Genomic DNA, 23251 nt, shown 5'->3' with positions numbered 1-23251 from the left:
TTTTTTATTAGTTCAACATCCCTCACAACAAGCCCTGATAGTTTCAACTTCCCGCAGCAAACTGTTCCGAAAATATTGCTGTTAAATCCTTTTGACAACTTGCATGCAGAGCGCGTGTTCTGATTGAGTTCATCTTAACTCCTCAAAATTTCTTAAAATTTCACCTTCCTGCCGTTAGGCGTAGTTGTAATGATAGTCACAGTAGTAGTATTATCTACAAGTAGTATTATCCTAAGTTTATACGATCACCCTTTCTATATAAAGGTATATGCCCCCAGGGCATAACTTACAATCCCCGCCCTGGGAGTTGCGGGATCGGAGGGAGATCATCCCAAAAGACATAATATCTGGACCTTTCAATTACGTTGAACCAATCCAATGAGCCCCGTCCGAAGTATATAACGATCGTCCTTTCTATATATACCTTATATGCCCCCAGAGCATATCTGATAACCCTTGCCATGAGGGCTCTGGGGGGGGTGTCATCTTCAAAGACATAATTTCTGGACCTTTCATTTACATTGAACAAAATTGCTATCTCAAAATTTTGATTGGATGTGATTGAGTATATGGTGGGCATGGAAAGAGGGGTTAGTTGCCCTCATCACTTTTGACTAATGAAAAGGGCACTAGTCCTTTCAGTTTGTAATTGAATGAACTCTTTTCAAAGTTTCTACGACAACAAATGGGAATTTAAAATTTTCTGTCAGGTGTATTTCGGGAAAATACTAGGTGTAGGGGGGGGGCAGGTATACACACTATAATCACTCTGAAACTTAAAAAAGGGCACTAGAACCTTTGAATTAACAATCCAATGAGCCCCCTCCGAAGTTTGTACGATCACCCTTTCTATATATATATATATATATATATATATATATATATATATATATATATATATATATATATATATATATACTTTATATGTCCCCAGGGCATAACTCACGACCCTTGCCCTAAGGGCTGTGAGGGACTGTCATCCTCAAAGACATAATTTCTGGACCTCTCAATTATGTTGAACAAAACGGTTATCTCCAAGTTGTGATTGGGTGTGTTTGGGAAAATGGTGGGCGTGAGAGGAGGGGTTAGTTTGCCACCAATCACTTTCGAATATTAAAAAGGGCATTAACCCTTTCACTTTCCAATCGAATGAGCCTTTTTTGAAGTCTCTACGACAACAAATAGCAATATCAAAATTTTATCTCATGCATTTCGGGAAAATACGAGGCGTTGGAGGGGGGTATCCACACTCCCATCATTCTGAATCTCTAAAAATCCACTAAAACTTCTGATAAGCAATCAAATGAGCCCCCTCCGATGTTTATACGATCACCCTTTCCATATAAACCTTACATGCCCCCAGAGCATAACTTACAAGCCTTACCCTGAGAGTTGTAGGGGGTTGTCAACCTTAAATACACAATTTCCGGACATTCCAACTACGTTGAACAAAATGGCCACCTCAAAATTTAGATTGGATGTGCTTGAGGAAATGGTAGGCGTGGAACGAGGTTAGTTAACCTTCAAACACTTTCCAATATTAAAAAGGACACTAGCCCTTTCAATTTCCAATTGAATAAGGCCTTATTAAAGTTTCTACGACACCTCCTTCGATACAAAATGGCCTGGTCTAAAAGGGATGTGTTGTCAAAGACATAATTTCAGGACCTTTCAATTACGTCAAACAAAATGGATGTCTCAAGACTTTGATTGGATGTGTTTAGGGAAATGTTGGGCGTGGGAGAGGGTTAGTTGCCCTCCAAATACTTTCGACTATCAAAAAGGGGACTAGCTCTTTGAATTACCAATCGAATGAGCTCTTTATGAAGTTTCTACGACACAAAAAGGCCATTTAAAAATTTCGATGAGATGCATTTCAGGAAAATACAATGTGTGAGGCGGGGGTATCCAGCCTCGGATCACTCTGAATCTTAAACAAGAGCTAAAGGCTCATATGGCACTTACGACGAGGCCGGACCAGCCAAGAGCTCATATGGTATGAGCTCTAGCAAAATTCTAAGAATCAATAGATTGATTTAAAAGCAAAATTGCTGCCTTAATGCCGGTCGGGATTTAAAATAAGAGCTCTGAGTCACGAGATCCTTCTAAATATCAAGATTCATTAATATCCGATCACCCACTCGTAAGTTGTAAATACCTCATATTTTCTACTTTTTCCAGTCCCTTCACCCCCCTAGATGGTCTAATCGGGGAAAACGACTTTATCAAGTCAATTTATGCAGCTCCCGGACACGCCTACCAATTTTCATCGTCCTAGCACGTCCAGAAGCACCAAACTCACCAAAGCACTGAATCCCACCTCCTAACTTCCCCAAAGAGTGGATCCGGTACGGTTACGTCAACCACGTATGTATGACATTTTCTCATTCTACCCACCAAGTTTCATCCCGATTTCTCAACTGAGCGTTTTCCAAGATTTCCGGTTTCCCTCTCCAATTCTCCCCAATGTCAACGGATCTGGTCGGGATTTGAAATAAAAGCCCTGAAACATGAGTTACTTCTAAATATAAAATTTCATTAAGAACTGGCCATTCGTTTTTAAGTTAAAAATTCCTCAATTTTTTAATTTTTTCAAATCAACAACCCCCCCCCAGCTCCTCCAAAGTGAACAGATCCTCTCCAATTATGTTAATCACGTATCTATAACTTGTGCTTATTCTTCCCATCAAGTTTCATCCCGATCTCTCCACTCTAAGCGTTTACCACGATTTCTGTTTCCCCCTCCAAACCCCTATGTCCCCGGATCCAATTCAAATAGAAAAAGGAGCATCTGAGACATAAGATCCTTCTATATATCAAGTTTCATTAAGATCTGATAACCATTCGTAAGATAAAGATACCTCAATTTTCACGTTTTCCAAGAATTCCGGTTTGCCCCTCGAACTCTCCCAAATGTTACCGGATCTGGTCAGGATTTAAAATAAGAGCTCTAAACCACAACATCCTTTTAAATATCAAATTTCATTAAGATCTGATCACCCAATCGTAAGCTACAAATGCCTCATTTTTTCTAATTTTTCCGAATTACTCCCCCCCCCCAACTCCACCAAAGAGGACGGCTCCAGTCCGGTTATGTCATTTACGTATCTTAGACATGTTTTTATTCCTCCCACCAAGTTTCATCCTAATCTCTCCGCTTTAAGTGTTTTCCAAGATTTCCTGCTCCCCCCCCCCAATAACGCTGGATCCAGTCGGGATTGAAAATGAGAGATCTGAGTTACGAGGCCCTTCTAAATATGAATTTTCATTAAGATACGATCACTCCTTCTTAAGTTAAAAATACCTTATTTTTTCTAATTTTCAGAATTAACCTCCCCCCTCAACTCCCCCAAATAGAGCGGACCCGTTCCAGTTATGTCAATCACGTTTCTAGGACTTATGTTTATTTTCCCCAACAAGTTTCATCCCGATCCCTCCACTCTAAGTGTTTTCCGAGATTTTAGGCCCCCTCCCCCGACTCCCCATATGTCACCGGATCCAGAGCGGATCCGTTCCAGTTATATTAGTCATGTATCTTGGAATTGTTTTTATTCTTCTCACCTAGTTTCATCCTGATCTCCCCTCTTTAAATATTTTCCAAGATTTCCGGTTCCCCCCCCCCTTAATGACTCTGGATCCGGTTGGGATTTAAAGTAAGAGATCTAGGTTACGTGGTCCTTCTAAATGTGAAATTTCATAAAGATCCGATCACTCCTTCGTAAGTTAATCATTTTTTTCTAATTTTTCAGAATTAACCCTCTCCCCCCAACTCCCCCAAACAGAGCAGATCCCTTCCGGCTATGTCAATTACGTATCTAGGACTCCTGCTTATTTTTCCCACCAAGTTTCATCCTGATCCCTCCACTCTAAGCGTTTTCCAAGATTTTAGATTCCCCCTCCAACTCCCCCAAATGTCATCGGATCTGGTCAGGATTTAAAATAAGATCTCTGAGACACGATATCCTTCCAAACATCAAATTTAATTAAGATGCCATCACCCGTTCGTAAGTTAAAAATACTTCTTTTTTCTATTTTTTCCGAATTAACCGGCCCTTACTCCCTCTCAGATGTTCAAATCGAGAAAACGACTATTTCCAATTTAATCTGGTCCGGTCCCTGATACGCCTGCCAAATTTTGTCGTACTAGCTTACCTGGAAGTGCCTAAAGTAGCAGAACCGGGACCGACAGACAGAACTTGCGATCGCTATATGTCACTTGATTAATACCGAATGCCATAAAAATGCATTAGATCTTCTGATTACCAATCCAATAAGCCCCCTCCGAAGTTTATGCGATCATGCTATCTATATATACCGTATATGCCCCCAGGATATAACTTATAACCCTTGTTCTGAGGGCTGTGGGGGGGTATCATCCCCAAAGACATAATTTCCGAGATTTTCAGTTACATTCAGCAAAATGGTTAGCTCAAAATTTTTATTGGATGTGATTGAGGAAATAGTGGGCATGAGAGGACGGGTTAGTTGCCCTTCAATCACTTTAGACTATTAAAAAGGGCACTAGCCCTTTATCAAAAAGATTTTCATGTTTAATTGTTGCTTCGGTCTATTATCCTGAAAGTGCTAAAAACAGGAAAGACTTGATTGAACACATTCAGTTTTTCGTAGACAAAATGCGCCGCAAGCATGTCTCTCCTGGCTTTGTTATTGCCGGAGACTTCAATCAAACTAATAGGCAATGGGTTTCAAATATTTTAGATTTGCGACAAGCCGTTACAATACCTACCCATCAAAGTGGCAGCATACTGGACTTGATTTTTACCAACTTGACAGACTTTTATTACGCACCGAGATCCCTAGGACCCCTTCTAAATTCTGATCACTTTATCATCTTCTGGGAAGCCAGTTCGGCAATTCCGAAGCCAAAACGAGTCAAGTATACGGTGCGACCACTTACTGAGGACTCGATATCTACATTTGGTCGCTGGATCGGTAATTATCAGTTTGAGGACATTTGCTCTGAACAGGATATTAATATTAAAGTCAATAAGCTGAATACTCTGCTTCAGGAGCAATTTCAGACTTGTTTTCCCGTAAAAGTCATTACTGTGAGTGACACTGATAAACCGTGGATAACCAATGATCTAAAGAATTTAATAAAAACCCGTTGTCGCCTTCATATCGCTGGTGATACCGTAGCTTCAGCCAAGTTGCGTAATCATATTGTTAAACTAAACAAGCGTGCCAAGAGGCAGTATGTGAGGGATAAAATTACTCCCTTACTCACAATAGACCCCCACAAATGGCATTCCTCAGTAAAAAGACTTACCGGTAAGACAACACTCAGAGATCTAAGGCTCCTCAAAGAGGACGGTACCTTAACCTCAGCTAATGAAGTCAATTCTTTTTTTGCTGACATTTGTACCTCATTTCCATCAATCACCAAATCAGAAATTGATACTATCATTGCTGGTGCAGAGATTGAGGACGTATGTGAGGTCTCTGAATTCACTGTTTATAAGGAACTCCTAAGACTGAAAGCGAGCTGTGCGTCCTACCCAGGTGAGCTTCCAGTAAAGCTGTTACGTGAATTCGCCATTTTTCTTGCTAAGCCACTCTCTTCTATAATCAACCAATGTTTCCTTCAGCAAGTATTCCCTAGTGCTTGGAAAAGAGCATATGTCCGCGTTATTCCAAAAGTAAGGTGTCCAAAATCTTGTGATCAACTCCGGCCTATATCAATAACTCCGAACCTTTCTAAAGTTGCAGAAACGTTTATTTACCGCAAACTTATGTCACAGGTCTCTGCACATCTAGACCCGTATCAGTATGGATGCTTAAGAGGCAGCAGCACAACTGTTTATTTAGTACGGATGTACCATCTCATTGTCGACTGGCTCGACCGAGGAAGTGCTATAGTCGACCTTCTCCTCGTAGACTACCGAAAGGCTTTTGATCTTATTCGCCATTCCGTTGCTATCACAAATCTACGCACCATGGGTGCGCAAAAACATATTCTCCTTTTAGTGATCAATTTTTTACAAGCCCGCTATCAGTGCGTTTACAGTCTTTTCCCAGGAGATACCGACTCCGAATGGGTCGAGCTTACATGCGGAGCCCCACAAGGTACTAAGCTCGCTAGTCTACTGTTTTTGGCAGTGATAAATTTCATCCTTTCCGGCTATGAAGAAAGATTTAAGTATGTAGACGACTTGTCAGTCCTACTGAAGTACATTGTTGAGAAGTCTGAGGCTGTCCCCCAATTCTGTAACGAAATAATCAAAAACTTCAAAGATGAATGTACTGCGAACAGCCTCCAAATCAACGAAGGAAAGACTAAAATCCTTCGCTTTAATCCCCTGAAGAGAGACTTTGTGTGCCCTCCTCCTCCTTATCCTAGTGAATCTTCGGCAGTAGTGCTTGGTGTCAAGTTTAGCATCGACTGCTCTTTCAGCCTCCATGTCGATTCAATTATCAAAAAGGCAAATAGTGCGATGCGGACACTTATACTAATGCGTCGATTTGGTTTTTCAGTGACACAACTAAGGATAGCCTATCTTACTTACATTCGACCAATTTTAGAGTATGCATGTCCCGTATGGGGCCCACAAGTCAATAACACTATTTACCTAAGTGACCAGCTTGAGTCAATACAAAAAAGAGCAGTCAAAGTAATATTGTGCGATGCTTTTACCGAATATAAGTTAGCATTATCCACTTTACAAATTCCCTCTCTTCAAGAGCGTCGTCTCAGTTTGATCCTTGAATTTGGCCAATATCTTCTCAGAAGTGATAAATACAGATCGATACTACCACCAGTTTTAGTGAAACATCGAAGTACTAGGTTGAAGAAATTTGACAGATTAGCAGCACCTCCTTCACGCACAAATCGTTTTTCCAACTCATTCATCCCTTTCTTTGTATCAAAGTATAACAATTGTTGATTTTAAACTATTTGTCTTCTGATTTTTTTTTGTCGTTTGATTTAATCCTTTTTTCTTTTTTGTAAGCACAAGCGCCATTTAGTTTTATGACTACGAAAGATTGTGCAAATAAAACCTATTCTATTCTATTCTATTTCAATTTCCGATCGAACGAGCTCTTTTTGAGGTTTCTACGACAACAAATTGCCATTTCAAAATTTCTATCAGATGCATTTCGTGGGGGGGGGGATCCGCCCTCCGATCACTCTGACTTAAAAAGGGCACTAGAACTTCTGATGACCAATCCAATAAGCCCACTTCGAAGTTTATAGTATCACCCTTTCTATATATATATATACCATGTATGCTACCAGGACATAACTCACAGCCCTTCCCCTGAGGGCTCTGGGGGGTTATTGTGAATACCATGCTAACTTATGGGCCATTTTATGACCAAACACAGTATTAGTTATAACAAGATTTTTACACCTACAAAATTGCGGAAGTCTCAAGCCATTACTATTTTCTTTTCCTACACCAAATTTACCTAAGCTAGGATTGGATACCATCCACCCTTTTTTTCTGACCAGGGCGTTAAAATCTACTAGTAAAAACACTATATTTCTACCGAGGACCCTGTCTATTTACTGTTGTAACTGTAAGTAAAATTCATCGGAGTCACTAGTATTTCCGTGAGTCGGTTCTGCAGGGGCATATACTACAATAACTGATACCCTGAACTTTTGAGTCATAAAATGAGCAATTAGTATTCCACTATTAATGCCTTCCCAGCCTTAACAAGACTTAGCAGCTTCCTTATTCATCAAGAACCCTTCTTCCTGTCTATGTACCCCATCTTTCCTGTCTGAGTAAACAAATTCTATTCCACCTAAGTTCACACTACTAACAACTCACCGCAGCACCAAGCCGCCTGAGGCCAACACAGCTACGCACACTCCTCATCCACCCCAATCTTTTCAAAGCATTCCTCTTTACAACCTCCCAGGATTTTCCTTTTCCCTTAAATCTTTCTTTGACTTCCTTCCCCTCCAACCTACTACGTATCAGGCCTATTCTTTCACTCAGAACTTTCAAAACCTGAAGCATTCATTTATTTCGCAAAGATTTTTATCCAGGAGACGTTAACCATCTGTGTAATGTAAGTCTAGGAGAGGTACACCTTCCCATTAGATACCATGTTCTTCCATGCCCCTCGCCTTTTTCTTCAGGATAAAGTCTATGGAAATAATCGATATAAAGGGGGACATAATATTGCTTAGCTCCAAATTTCACACCAAACCAACTTTTGTTTTGCATGATGGATGGCGTAAAACCAAATATTACTCTAGTACACAACACTAATCACTTGAAAATCCTTATCTGGGAGTAGGTAATTTTTCTTGGCAAAATAGGTCTTCCTACACTTCCAAGCTGCCAGAAAAAGATTTCCTTCTCTTCTATATCATTTCTGTCACAAATCGTGAAAATGCTCTACACAAACATTTTCGTTATCACCAATTGAGGGACGGTTCCTACCTTTATTTATACCATCTGGCTGCATTTTCCAGATCCTGGTCAATTCCCTTAATTCAACTTAATATCACTCTCCTCTCTTTACTTTGTCTCAAGATTTATTACTAAGAAACTTCTTGCACAAAAATTATTCTGTCCATTCCCTACATTGTCAAACGCTATACTCTCCAGTTTCATTTGATATTCAGTGATTCTAGGTCAGTTCTTCCTAGTGTCTCATCCTGGAATCTGAATCCACAACTGAACTTCATAACTACCCTGAAGAAAGTTACCCTTCCTAAATTTTAGCTTTAAATTAGCCCTACATACTACTAGATGGTGGTCTTTACTTTTAACACCAATAGCAGAGCTTCTATATACCCTAGTCTCCAGCATCGAGCCTGTCAGTCTTACATTTACAATAAAATAATGCATAAGATAGGCATTTTATATCTAAACGCCGCATTGGTTGAATCTAGATTATTTACCTACAAAATTATAGCAGTATGTTATCATTGTTATTTTCCTTTCCTGCATCAAATTTGCTTATACCAAGCACCAGCTATCACTATTTTTACCAGCCTGGGGGTTAAAGTCCATAATAACAATGCTATTTTCTACCTAGGATCATGTCTATTTGTTCTTGTAACTGACCGTAAAATTAAACTGGGAGACATTGCTGTCTCCGTCAGACGGTTCTAAAGGGACAAATACATCTATGACTGATACCTTGGGCATTTTCAGTCATAAGCTGCGCAACTAAAATTGTGTTTTCAACACCTTCTCAATGTAAGCAAGGGGCTTCCTTGTTCATTATGAGCCCTACCCTGTTCTTCCTAACTGAACAAACAACTTCTATTATATTACCTAATTTATTGTTTCCTAGCTCTGAGAGATGAGCTTCTGAAACTACTAACATGTCTGGTAAAAAAGTCTGAATTCGTCAGTGATTTGATATTTCCATCTCTAGTTAGTTTTGTGCAAGCCTGGATCCATTTCGATTTCTATAAGAGTTTCCTCAATAGGCGATGCTCTCCTATCAATAAGAGCCAACGGTCCACACAATCAATCTAATGCCTATTACCACCAACTAACTATATATTCATGCCTGTAAGTGTTATACTGCAATTGGGAGGCAATTTATTATAAAGAACATACCTAAAGTGGTTATAAGCCAAAAGTCCACCAAAGCATGCAAAGCCCAGAATAATTACTCAATAATCTAAGTCTGTTGCAATGATGTGTCGTATACAAGTGCTATCATTCCCTCGAGAGGCAGCACTCCTCAAGTTTACCTTGGAGCGCCGTTTCTAGCTACAGTTCTGATTTAGGAAAATTCGTGAAAGGTGGAACCCAACGCCTGTTTGAGCTCGTGCAAGCAAGATTTTCTTTCCCGGGATAGGGATTTAGGAAGGAGCTTATCAGAGGATGGAGACCCCAAAGCATTCACAGCACCAGAACAGCTCCAATACACAATATGTAGACAAAAGGAGACACATGCATGTAAACCTATGTGAAATCAGCCAAAGAGTCAAAACTTGATTAGCCAAGAGCACACTTCAGATGCTAGATGTATTTTTTCCTTGATAATGTTCATGACTAAAATCCAAAATTATTTTTAAGAAATTTTATGTTTCAAAATTCAACAATTGAGTGATTTTGTCGTTGCTTTCCAAAATTGAAAAAAAGCACAGCTCATGTTCTATAGATATATTATTAGCTAAAAAGGCGATTCACTTTCAAGCTTTTTCCACCCTCCCCATCCACTTCGAGACCTAGTATACTTCATTTGGCCGAGCGTTTAAGTCCTAGGGCCTCAGTCCTTGTTTAGAACATGGCAATGTTGACATCAAGCAATGTTAAATGTAGCATCAAAAAAATCGTGAAGCATATGCAATGAAATTTAAATTCATGATTTTATTCCTAGCATTCCGAGCTTTCTGGATTTCCTTTGTTTTTCGATGATTAGTATCCAGGTATTAGATGTCTATCGCCTTACTCATAGTTTTAATATCCTTTGTACAAAATTTATATTTTCTAGCTTCAATAGCTTATGTTTCATTTCTTGCATTTGTGTTGCAAACACAGACTAAACTAAACAGACACTTAGTACATGTAATGCATATAATAGTATATTATTACTATGCCTTGTATTTGAGTAAAAGCAGGAAAACAGCTAATCAAGGGAAAATTTGTAACATTACGAACTAAAATTTCTAAGAAATACTAAAAATATATTACCGTTGGAGTCTTGCACCCACAGAGTAGTTGCCTGCGGTGCACCATTTGAAGCTTGTTGTGACATTCTCTCGCCTCAAAACAACATAGAATCCAAATCTAAAAAATAAATTTATATAACCTAACATTTTACTACAACAGTATAATCTAATAATAACACACAAAATACGACTATAAACAAAGCCCAAAAAACAACATACAACTTCAAATAGTACAAAACAAGAAAAAACACACAAAGAACAAGGTCAACATTTTTAACCGACCAGCAACAACCATACTAAAATTCAACTCCTAAAAACCTTAACAAACTATCCCCTCAAACATAATTCCCTATGTTTAGTCCCTATAAGAAGAAACTTATGCAGTTACTTATTAGCAAACGGGTTCCTCTCAGACATCCGCTCGCTTAACCAGCGCTCACTCCCACACCCTTTTCCAACACATTCATTCGCAACTCAGACAGTTCTTCCCAGTCGGGTACAAAATGATAGAGATTCTCATTCACACATCCTCATATCGGGCAAAGATAGGGGCCGGCAGCCAACCTAGGCTTTCCAAAAATGTTCTTCTCTCTCCTAACTCCAAACTATCCCCCATAACCAACAACGTATTCTTCAAATCCTCTCTATTCAACCGAATCTCAAATAAATCTCCTCCCTCCTAACAATCTCTAGCTCAGGAGTAACATCCTCAAAGACATAGATTCTTTTGAGTTCGCCACTCTCGGATTTTTTGGTCGTTTATGGTTTGCTGCACCTCCTTCCATTCTGAAATGTTCCCAGCCATCGACCCTTTTCCATTATTCCACATCTCCGAAGGCCTACAAAGGCCCAGTGCTTTCTTTACCTGATTTGGCCATGAATCACGTCTGCCATCCTTCAAACTCTCCAGACAAACTGACTTAAGAAGCCGAATTCTAGGTAACCTAATTATTTTCCCCAAAAAGTGAAGACTTAAATTCTACAATATCCGGTCGATCGCAGAGGCAATGGCTCATAGACTAATTGCCACGGAACATTACTGTCGCCTAAAATCTCGAACATGCCCAAGCATTTGAAGTGGTGGAGTTCCGTCTGTGGCTTTATACCGTCTATGCCTTGTTAGGTTTTTATTTGGCAACACTTAATTCAGAGACACTGGGAGAACGCTCCTTTATCCCCTCCTAAGATCTTAATTGTGTGAAGGGAAACAAAATTGTTATTGAACTTTTACTTGGGTGCCAGCTAGTAAATTTCCTTAACTTTCGACTTAGAACACACGGTGAAAGTGTTACCCTTTCACCGTTACTAAGAAAGGGTCTTCCTATTTTAGTTTTGTGTTTTGTTAAGGTTTGGTTTTTTATATGTTTATCAGTTTTATTCTGACCTGAAGACGGTCAAGCGGAGGTCTTGACAGAAAAATTTGCATAATTTTTCAACTTTTTCACTGGCTCTTTATTGTCCTCATTTTCTTGGGTAAAGAATATGTCAATTTTGCAAGATTAAATTTAATCTCAATGTCCAAAATGGCACAATATGCTTACATTTCACCTAAAGTTAATCCTTGACCCTAGAATATGAAATTTCCATAAAAGAGGGAAGGCCCACTGAATCCTAAAACTGTTTTGGATAAAATTTCTATGCGATTCAAATTCAAAGGTGTGCAACATCCCCATCCTTCTTTTACTTGGCTTTGACTTACGTCTCCTGCCGGGCGCTGCTCGGCGTAGAGTGACGTCTGCCTGTTCTTCATCCGCTTCGGTCCACGGCGAGTATTTGCACTTCACCCGGTCTGATGTTTGTCATCGTCAGGAACTCCGACAGGCTGTCGGACCAAAGTTTCTTCGGTCGACCGTGAGGTCGCTTCTAACCGGCTTTGATAGGGTCGAAGTCGTAGATCGTCTTTGTGGGTAGATGTAGTGGCATTTAAAACAGGTGCCCGAACAATCGTAAGGTTCGCTCGGATGCTTGAGTGAAAAACCGAGACTGCTCTTGAATCGGTCAATGTTATAAGTGGGGTCATTTCCCCGAAATATATATTGAAAACCTTAAAATAATTCTAGGTAAATATATCTGTAAGATCCGGAGTTCAAGGATGTACAGTAAGTTGTCTTTCTTTGAAGATTTATTTATGAATCGTACATAAAATGAAACAATCTTTCATAAATAAAGACCCTTGCCATCTTGGCGACACATCATGGTGTTTGCCATCGTCAGGAACTCGGACAGGCTATCGGACCAACGTTTCTTTGGTCGGCCGCAAGGTCACTTCCAACCGGCCTTGATAGGGTCGAAGTCGAGGATCGTCGTGGCGGGTAGACGTGGTGACATTCCAAACAGGTGCGTGAACCATCGTAAGGTTCGCTCGGATGCTAGAGTCGAAAACCGAGACTGCTTTTGAATCAGTCAATGTTATAAGTGGGGTCATTTCCCCGAAATATTTATTGGAAACCTTAAAATAATCTGTGTAAATACGTCTGTAAGATCCGGAGTTCAAGGATGTACAGCAAGCTGTCTTTCTCTGAAGATTTATTTATAAATCGTACAGATCTGGTCGGGATTTGAAATAAGAGCTCTGAGACATGAATTCTTTCTAAAAATCAAATTTCATTAAGATCCGATCATCTATTCGTAAGATAAAAATACCCAAATTTTCACGTTTTCCAAGAATTCCGGTTTCCCCCTCCAACTCCCCCCAACATCACAGGATCTGGTCGGAATTTAAAATAAGAACTTTAAAGCACAAGATCCTTCTAAATATCAAATTTCATTAAGATCTGGTCACCCTTTCGTAAGTTACAAATACCTTAATTTTCAAAATTACCCCCCTCCAATTCCACCAAAGAGAGCAGATCCGGTCCGGTTATGTCAGTCACGTATCTTAGACAGGTTTTTATTCTTCCCATCCAGTTTCATCCTGATCTCACCGCTTTAAGTATTTTCTAAGATTTCCGGTCCCCCCCCCCAAACTGCCCCCCCCCCCCAATTACGCTTGATCCGGTTGATATTTAAAATAAGAGATCTGAGTTACGAGGTCCTTCTAAATATGAAGTTTCATGAAGATCCGATCACTCCTTCGTAAGTTAAAAATACGTCATTTTTTCTTATTTTTCAGAATTAACCCCCCCCCCCAATAGATCGGATCCGTTCCAAATATGTAAATCACGTATGTAAGACTTCTGCTTATTTTTCCCACCAAGTTTCATCCCGATCCCTCCAATCTAAGCGTTTTCCATGATTTTAGGTTCCCCCATCCCAAACTTCCCCCAACGTCACTAGATCCAGTCAGGATTTAAAATAAGAGCTTTGAGACACGATATCCTTCTAAATATCAAATTTCATTGAGATCCGATAACCCGTTCGTAAGTTAAAAATACCTCATTTTTTCTAATTTTTCAGATCTGGTGTTTGACTCTTTCTCTCAATCCTTCTTTTTAAAACAGTAAAAAAACTTTAGCGTAAAGAGCGGGGCGTTGATGAGGGAAGCAGCCCCTTTCATATACGAAGTAATTTCTGTTCGTTTTAAGTTTTAATGTCGCTCCTTACTTTCAGTTAAAAAAAAACTTTTTTTTATATTATTTCTGAACGTTTTTGAATCAATGCATGTTTTGATTTTGGCTCTCCGCAGAGGAATAATTAAAACGAAATTTGCATATTTTTTTTTTTTTTTTTTTTTTGGCTAAATGGCTTTCTCATAATTTTGATCGAATAATTTTGAGAAAAAAAAGGGGGAGGAAGCCTAATTGCCCTCCGATTTTCGGTTAATTAAAAAGGCAACTAGAACTTTTTTCGAGTCTTTTTATTAGTAAAAGATATAAGTAACTTATAAATTAGCTTAAGTAAAGAACTTTTGTATTCTCATGTTTTTATTATATATATGAGGGGGTTCGCCCCCTCTTCAGTACCTTGCTCTTTACACTAAAGCTTAAATTTTGTCCCAATTCATTGAGAATGACCCCTGAATCACAAAAGCCGCAGAATAAATAGTTGAAATTACTAAAAATACTTTAGCGTAAAGTGCGAGGTATTAGGAGGAGGTGAGCCCCTCATATGGGTAATAATTTCTGTTCGTTTTAAGTTTTAATGCTGCTTTTTACTTCCAGCTGAAAAAAAAACTTTTTCATATTTATTTTTTCATTGTTTTTTTGAGTAATACTAGTAAATCCTGCACTCCCTTCATGGAAATTTTCTTCCCCCATGACAAATTCCTCGTTGGAAAGTTCCTCCAGCATATCCCCTTCTTCTCAACCCGTGCCTCCAACCAAAAAATCACTTTTTTACAAAAATCACTTTTTACAAAAGTAAGCACTAGTCAAAGTTTGCAACTTGTAGTCCCTCCCACGGGGACTGTGGGGGAGTAAGTCGTCCCCAAAGACATAGATATAAGGTTTTTCGACTACACTAAATAAAATGGCTATCTCAGAATTTTGATCCGTTGACTTTGGGAAAATAATTAGCGTGGGAGGGGGCCTAGGTGCCCTCCAATGTTTTTGGTCACTTAAAAAGGGCACAAGAACTTTTCATTTCCGTTAGAATGAGCCCTCTCGCAAAATTCTAGGACAAGTGGGTCGATACGATCACCCCTGGGAAAAAAAAAACAAAAAAACAAACAAACACGCATCCGTGATCTGCCTTCTGGCAAAAAAACAAAATTCCACATTTTTGTAGATAGGAGCTTGAAACTTCTTCAGTAGGGTTCTTTGATACGCTGAATCTGATGGTGTGATTTTCGTTAAGATTCTATGACATTTAGGGGGTGTTTCCCCCTATTTTCTAAAATAACGCAAATATTCTCAGGCTCGTAACTTTTGACGGGTTAGACTAAACTTGATGAAACTTATATATTTAAAATTAGCATTAAAATGCGATTCTTTTGATGTAGCTATTGGAATAAAAATTCTATTTTTTAGAGTTTTGGTTACTATTAAGCCGGGTCGCTCCTTACTCACTTTAAAGTAACCTTATAATTGGTTACAGCTGTTTCAGAAATGTAACCAAAAGAAAGGAATCGGACTTGAGTATATCAGAAGAGGCAATATTTTGAAATTTGGACTTTGATTCTTTTAATAATTAAACAAAAAAAAACGAGTTTTTTTAAATGAAAGTAAGGAACAACATTAAAACTTAAAACGAACAGAAATTACTACGTATATGAAAGGGGCTTTTCCTCCTCAACGCCTCGCTCTTTACGCTTAACGTTTGACTCTTTCTCTTAACTCTGCTTTTTAAAACAGTAAGAAGCTTTAGCGTAAAGAGCGGGGCGTTGAGGAGGAAAAGCTCCTTTCATATACGGAGTAATTTCTGTTCGTTTTAAGTTTTAATGTTGCTCCTTACTTTCATTTAAAAATAACTCATTTTTTTTATTTAATTTCAGGACGTTTTTGAATTAATGCATGTTTTGATCTTGGCTCTCCGCACATAAATAATTAAAATGAAATTTGCATATTAATTAATTCCAATTATTCGGAAGATTTTGAGAAAAAGGAGCGAGGGAGGGGGCCTAGTTACCCTCCAATTTTTTGATTACTTAAAAAGGCAACTAGAACCTTTAATTTTTTACGAACGTTTTCATTGGTAAACAATATACGTAACTTACGAATTAAATTACGGAAAGAACTTCTATATTCGTACGTTTTCATTGCGTATATGAGGGGGTTCACCCCTCGTCGATACCTCGCTCTTCACACTAAAGCTTAAATTTTGTCCCAATTCCTTAAGAATGATTTTTGAATCACAAAGGCCGTAGAATAAACAGTTGAAATTACTAAAAATACTTTAGCATAAAGAGTGAGGTATTACGAGGAGGTAAACTCCTCATATGCGTAATAATTTTTGTTCGTTTTAAGTTTTAATGCTGCTCCTTACTTTCAGTAGAAAAAACTTTTCATATTTATTTTTTCATTGTTTTTTTTTTCAAATAATGCTAGAAAATCCTGCGCCCCCTTCATTGTAATTCTCTTCCCCCATAAGAAGTTTCTCCATGGAAATATCCTCCCACGTAGCCCCCCCACTCAACTCTCCCCACCCCAAACAAAAAAAAACCTGAAAACGTCTGTACACTTCCCAGTAACTATTACTATATGTAAACACACGTGAAAGTTTGTAACTTGCAGCCCCTACCACGGCGACTGCTGGGGAGTAATTCGTCCCTAAAGACATAGTTATTAGGTTTTTCGACTATGGTGAATAAAATGGCTATCTCAGAATTTTGATCCGGTGACTTTTGGGAAAATATGAGCGTGGGAGGGGGCCTAGGTGCCCTCCAATTTTTTTTGTCACTTAAAAAGGGCCCTAGAACTTTTAATTTCCGTTATAATGAGCCCTCTTGCGACATTCTAGGACCACTCAGTCGATACAATCACTCCTGGGGAAAAAACTAATAAACACGCGTCCGTGATCTGTCTTCTGGCAAAAAATGCGAAATTCCACATTTTTGTATATAGGAGCTTTAAACTTCTACAAACAGGTTTGTGATTATTGTTAAGATTGTATGACTTTTAGAGGTTGTTTCCCCCTATTTTGTAAAATGAGCCAAATATTCTCAGGCTCGTAACTTTTGGTGGGTAAGACTAATCTTGGTAAAACTTACATGTTTAAAATCAGCATTAAAATGCAATTCTTTTGATTTAACTATTGGTATCAAAATTCCATTTTTTAAGTTTCGGTTACTATTAAGCCGGGTTGCTCCTTACTACAGTTCGTTACCACAAACTGTTTGATGAACCCTCTGCGTTTAAAAGAACTCCTCGAGGCAAACTACCAAGGTGACGATTTAATGGAAGCAGAACATATTTCTTTTTTAGGCGATTTTGCCTCATTTTCAGGCTTTAATGAAATAATACATAGAACTACAAGCACTATTTTTAAAGCCGTACTGGCTGAGTGGTTGGCACGCTGGCATGGGAATTCTGTGTCCAAGGGGCACGGGTTCAATCCCAGCTGTGACCAGTTATTTAGTTTGGGACGGGGGTCAGTGGCGTGACTCTGTAAGCTCCACCATAGTCGACCCAGCTCTAAATGGGTACCTGGAGAAATCTGGGGAAGGTAAGCAGAAAGTGTGCGAAAGCACAGGATGGTTGGCCCCCAGCCCCCCACTGCACTTCCTGGCTGAAGGGCCATGAAACGGAGATCAGCACCACCAGTTTGGACCTTAAAGGTCTAGTGCCGTCTTACTTACTTACTTACTTTTACTATTTTTAAAGAGGGACAAACAATTTTCCTATTTCTGATATGTTACGTATACGTTTCAAACTTGAGCTACGCAGCTTGATAGCAATACATTTCTAATCTGGTTTAAATTGGGTATAATGAATAAAACTTTTGGCAAGAATGCAAATTTCATGTTACTCGCATGTATGGCAAATACAATTTATTTCGGAAACAATCTTCTCGACATTAAATTAAATTGCGACATTTGATAAGGTCGCAAAATGAAAACGCACAATTAGAGGCCCAAAAATGACATTGCATGATCTTCTGGAGCTTTTATTCATTCAATAAAGCCATTTCAAGGAAATCGAAGGGGAACAGGGGTTATGCCGTATGCTGTAACCTGTGTTTTCTTTTCTTTTTTGTAGTTTATTTATCTTATTTATTTTTCTTTTTGATGTAAGTGAAATTTTTTAAAGAAATGGATCGTATTTGATGTCAGCTATGCTTACAGGCCATTGCGGCCTATTTTTTTTTTAGAATGAAAGTTTATTGAATTGTTTTTTGAATAAAATTACCTACCTACCTACCTGTAACCTAATTTCTTATTGAAACGGCAGACACCAACCAGTCTTCTAGTTTAGAATGAATGTATATTTTTATCATTCCAATTTAACAGAAACGCGCCCAACCTGACAACACATGTTTTTACCTACTCAGAATTCGAAGAGCTTAACTTCAGCTGCCCTTAGTGAACAAATAGAGAGTAAAAATCGACACAATTTTGATTGGAAATAAAATCACAAGTAATATAACTAAAAAAAGAAGAAAAAAAACTGAAGGAACAGAAGGCATTTGAAGTACTTGTACGACACCAAGTATAGGCAAAATTGGGTACTGAGATTGGGCATTTGAGTAAATTAGGATGGTTTATTTGAACTACCTCCTACTAGCAGAAGGAAGCAATGTTTTCACATTTCAAAACACTTAACTGCTAAATTCTGAACTTCCTGGAATTTAATCCGTAAAATCTTAACTCCTCAAAACACCACACTCGAGAAAAGCACCACCAAAACCACCAAAAAGCTTAGACCGTGTGCACTCCAAGCCTTCACGAGGGAGTGGGGGCAGGCAAGGGTAAATTCTAGGGACATAGCCTCAGGGTGGTTTAACGCAAGGTTTTTTAAATAAAGAATTTAATGTTACAAGTTTAACTGCTTTCGGGTTTTTTTTCCTTTTTTTTCAATTTTTGATGAGTTTTTAACACAGAATAAAATATTGACAATCATAAGAGATCTGCTATCAAAATATCTGAGACATTTTATTCTGTATTATATAGTCTGATACATAATTGCATGAGGACCACGAAAATGTTGCCTGTAGTTCTTGGTCTCCAGTACAAAGAATCGCTGCTATGACCTCTCATACATATTTTCACTGTTTTTAGTAAAATATATCAAAAATAAAAACAAGTGAAGACGATAAAACAAATACCTAGGGCCCAGTCTCCAAGGCCCTGTGCGCATTTACGCAATAACATTGTCATTCACTGGTGTATTCTCCTCTTTATCACACAAAAGTTATACTGCAAAACCTTCCCACATGATGTTTCTCAATTAGTATCAACCTTTTATTCGCATATTTACATTCCTTTCAAAACATTCAAAGTGACTTATATACGCTCAAAATTCCTACATTACCCACCCCTTAGCGATTGTGAAGGCTGCAGATCCGCGTAATCTCTAACTGGAAGGGGAAGAGAGGCAATTGATAAACATTGTTTTTGTTATTGTTTTTTATAAAATATTCCCCAATCATTAATACTGTCTGACTCGAAAGTGGCGCGAAGGTTTTAAGCTAATTCTGTCGTGCAAAAATAATTAGTAATTTGTCCGTTGACCTCAAACTGACTAAAGAAAACCGACAACATGAACAAATTCAAAACGTGACTTGGGCAATGGTTGCTAGATTTGTCCATATGAAATACCGTTTAGCTATCTTAAAATGAGGGAAAGACAAGAATAAAACTTCAAACATTGAAATTCAACGGCTTTCAAGCATGCTGAATAAAAGCAGAAAGTAGAAAATACCACGATTGTAATTAAAAATACTGCTTCAGAGCTGTAAGGCATCTACTCAAGGCCAGTTCTAGGAACGACAAGACCAAACTCTCTAAGGGTAGATAATCAAATTTTGAAGACAGTAATTTGCGTACAGCAGTACTGATTAGCAAACTTTTTCCACAAGACAAGTTTTTCAAAGGAAAGTAAATAGCTCCGTTAGGGGCTGATAACCCCAATGCCTTCTCAAACAGAACACAATTTGCGCTTTAATGAAAAAACAAACAAATGACCGTGGACTGTCATTTTAAATGACATATGCTGACATTTCTTCCTTGAGGTTTTGATCATCCTTCATTTATGAAAGTAAGAAAGGTGGAAGCATTTTAAACGTATTCTGTTTTCAGTAAAGCGCAAATTTTTTTTTCTGGTCTTGGGAAGGCATAGGGGTTATCAGCCCTCTTCATGTTAATTTTTGATCGTTTTTGAGTTTCACTCGGCTATTTACTGTAATTTCTGTTCGTTTTGAGTTTCGCTGATTGATTGATAGTGACTAGTGGTAGTTTTATGCTTGGATGATTATTTGAATCTATTTCTGCTCATTTTTGGCTTAATGGAGCTCTTAGATTTTCTTTGAAAACTTTTTTTTATGGAGTTTTTAAATTAATTTCTGTTGGTTCTTTTGTTGACAGTCTTTTTCATGGGAAAAATAATATTGTATATCTTTTCAATTTCTTCTATAAGAATCCATAGTATGGGCTGCTATTTGTATGGTGGAGAAACTTTTTCAAAAAAATTTAATCCTGTCACAAACAGTACATTTTAATTTAATTCTATAGCTTCTGAATTTGACCTAAGAAATTAAAACTTAATATCATTCCCAAAAGATTCTATCTATGCTCTTTGACAACCTGGATATACTTACACTGCTTTTATTTATTTAAATTGTAAAAGCAGAAGTAGCAATAGTAGTATCACCACAAGCTTCAACTCAATATCTCCAGTCGTTCTCGATATAATGCTGATGTGCCTTATTGGCAACCATAAACACAATGCCATTTGATTTATTTTAAAGCAACATTTAGTTTTAAAGCATAATGGCCCAATTGCAGAATTATGGGGGGTTGGCATGCCTAATATCCCTAAAAATATAGTTGCTGGACCGTTCTACTATGCTGAACAAAATGGCTGTCTCAAAATTTGGATTGGATGCGTTTGGAAAATGAATGGGCTTGAGAGAAGGGCTGCTTCCCCTCCATTCTCTTGTTACTCTTAAAAAGGGCACTCACACTGTTATTGGAGCGCAAGGGAGAGGACTTCCTCCTTCATGTATTTAGTAAAACCATTTTAAAGTGGTAGAAACAAAGTGAAAACATTTTAAATGTATTTTGATTTCAGTAAAGCGCAAATTATCCTGGTCTTGAGAAGCCATGGGGGTTGTCAGCCCTACTAATATTAATTTTTGCTCGTTTTGAGTTTGACTCGGTTATTTATTACATGATTTAAATAACCAAAATACGTTTAAATATTTTAACTTTTTTAACTTTAATGAATCAAAAATTATTAGAACTTTAAGAAATATATATCAGTATATGTATAATAAACTGAAAATCCACAACCATTTTCTTTCAGTAGAGTGCAAATTATGTTCTGGTCTTGAGAAGGTACGGTGGTAGTCAGACATAATTTCCAGGCCTTTCAACTACACTGAACAAAGTGGCTATCTCAAAATTTGGATTAGATGTGTTTTAGGAATTGATGGGCGTGGCGTGAGGGTTTGTTGCCCTTCAATCACTATTGAATGATAAAAAGGGCGCAAGCCCTTTCAATTTCCAAGCGAATAAGCCCTTTTCGAAGTTTCTACGACAACAAATGGCCATCTCAAAATTTCTACCAGATGCATTTCGAGATAATACGAGATTTGAGGGGGTAGGTATTCACTCACCGATCACTCTGAATCTTAAAAAGTGCACTAGAACTGCTCATTACCAATTCAACGAGACCCCTCCAAAGTTTATATGATCATCCTTTCTATATAAAACCTTATTTTGCCCCAGGGCATAAGTTACAACCCTCTCTCTGAGGGTTGTTGTGGTAGGGGGGTTTTCATCCTCAAATACATAATTTCCGGCCCTTTGAATTCCGTTGAACAAAATGGCTATCTCAAAATTTTGATTCGATATGTTTCGGGACATGATGGGCGTGGGAGGGGAGTAGTTGCCTTCCAATCACTTTGACTATCCGCTATGTCCTGTCTATAGGAGCCGTCTTTGCTAGACTTAAATAGCCATCTCAAAATTTCTATCAGATGAATTTTGGGAAAATAAGAGGTGTGGGGGGGATCCACCCTCCGATCACTCTGAGTCTTAAAAAGGGCACTAGAACTTCTGATTATCAATCCAATGAGCCCCCTCCGAAGTTTACATGATCATCCTTTCTATATATACCTTAAATGCCCCCAGGGCATAACTTACAGCCCTTACCCTGAGGGCCGTAGGGGGGTTGTCACCTCAAATATATAATTTCCAGACCTTTCAACTACGTTGAACAAAATAGCTATCTCAAAATTTCGACTGGAGATGTTTCAAGAAATGGTGGGCTTGGGAGGGGGGTAGTTGCCTTCCAATCATTCTCGGCTATTAAAAAGAGCACAAGCCCTTTTAATTTTCAATCGAATGAGCTTTTTGCGAAGTTTCTACGACAACAAATGGCAGTCTCAAAATTTACATCAGATGCATTTTGGGAAAATACGAGGTGTGGGTCCACCCTCCAATGATTCTGAATCAGACGCCAGAACATCTGATTTCCTATCAAATGAGCCCATTCCGGAGTTTTTACGATCGTCCTTTCGTTATATACCTTATATGCCCTCAGGACATAATTTATAACCCTTGTCCTGAAGGCTGTGGGATGGGGGGTTGTCAACCTCAAAGATATAATTTCCAGACCTTTCAAATTACGTTGAACAAAATGGCTATCTCAAAATTTTGACTGAACGTGCTGGGGAAATGGTGGGCGTGGGGGAGGGTGTTTAGTAGCCCCCCGATCACTTTTGACTATTAAAAGGAGCACTCGCCTTTTCACTTTTCAATCGAATGAGCTCTTTTCGAAGTTTCTGTAACAGCAAATGACCATCTCAAAATTTCTATCAGATGCGTTTCGGGAAAATACGAGGTGTGTGTGTGTGAGGGGGGGGTTCACCCTCCAATCACTCTGAATCTCATAAAGGGCATTAAAATTTATAGTTAGCAATCCAATAAGCCCCGTTCTAAGTTTAAACGATCACCTTTTCTATCTAAACCATAAATGCCCCCAGGGCATAAATCAAAACCCGTGCCCTAAGGGATGTATGGGGGGTGTTACATAATTTACAGATCTTTTAATAATGTAGAACAAAATGGCTATCGTAAAATTTTGACTGAATGTGTTT

At 38.4% G+C, this 23251-nt stretch overlaps 1 protein-coding gene across 1 annotated transcript in view; it reads right to left on the bottom strand.

The window, feature by feature from the left end:
- LOC136037096 (transcription factor Dp-1-like) overlaps positions 1–23251 on the bottom strand; it is a 98093-nt gene that overhangs the window by 66972 nt on the left and 7870 nt on the right. The window contains exon 2 of the mRNA XM_065719551.1: positions 10638–10733. Within this exon, the coding sequence (XP_065575623.1) occupies positions 10638–10701 (64 nt within the window). The 5' untranslated portion in view covers positions 10702–10733. The remainder of the gene's footprint in view (positions 1–10637; positions 10734–23251) is intronic.

This window comes from Artemia franciscana, chromosome 16 (assembly GCF_032884065.1).
Source record: "Artemia franciscana chromosome 16, ASM3288406v1, whole genome shotgun sequence".
NCBI lineage: Eukaryota > Metazoa > Arthropoda > Branchiopoda > Anostraca > Artemiidae > Artemia > Artemia franciscana.
Note: the sequence above shows the minus strand (reverse complement) of the source record. Positions and strands in the feature narration are given on the sequence as shown.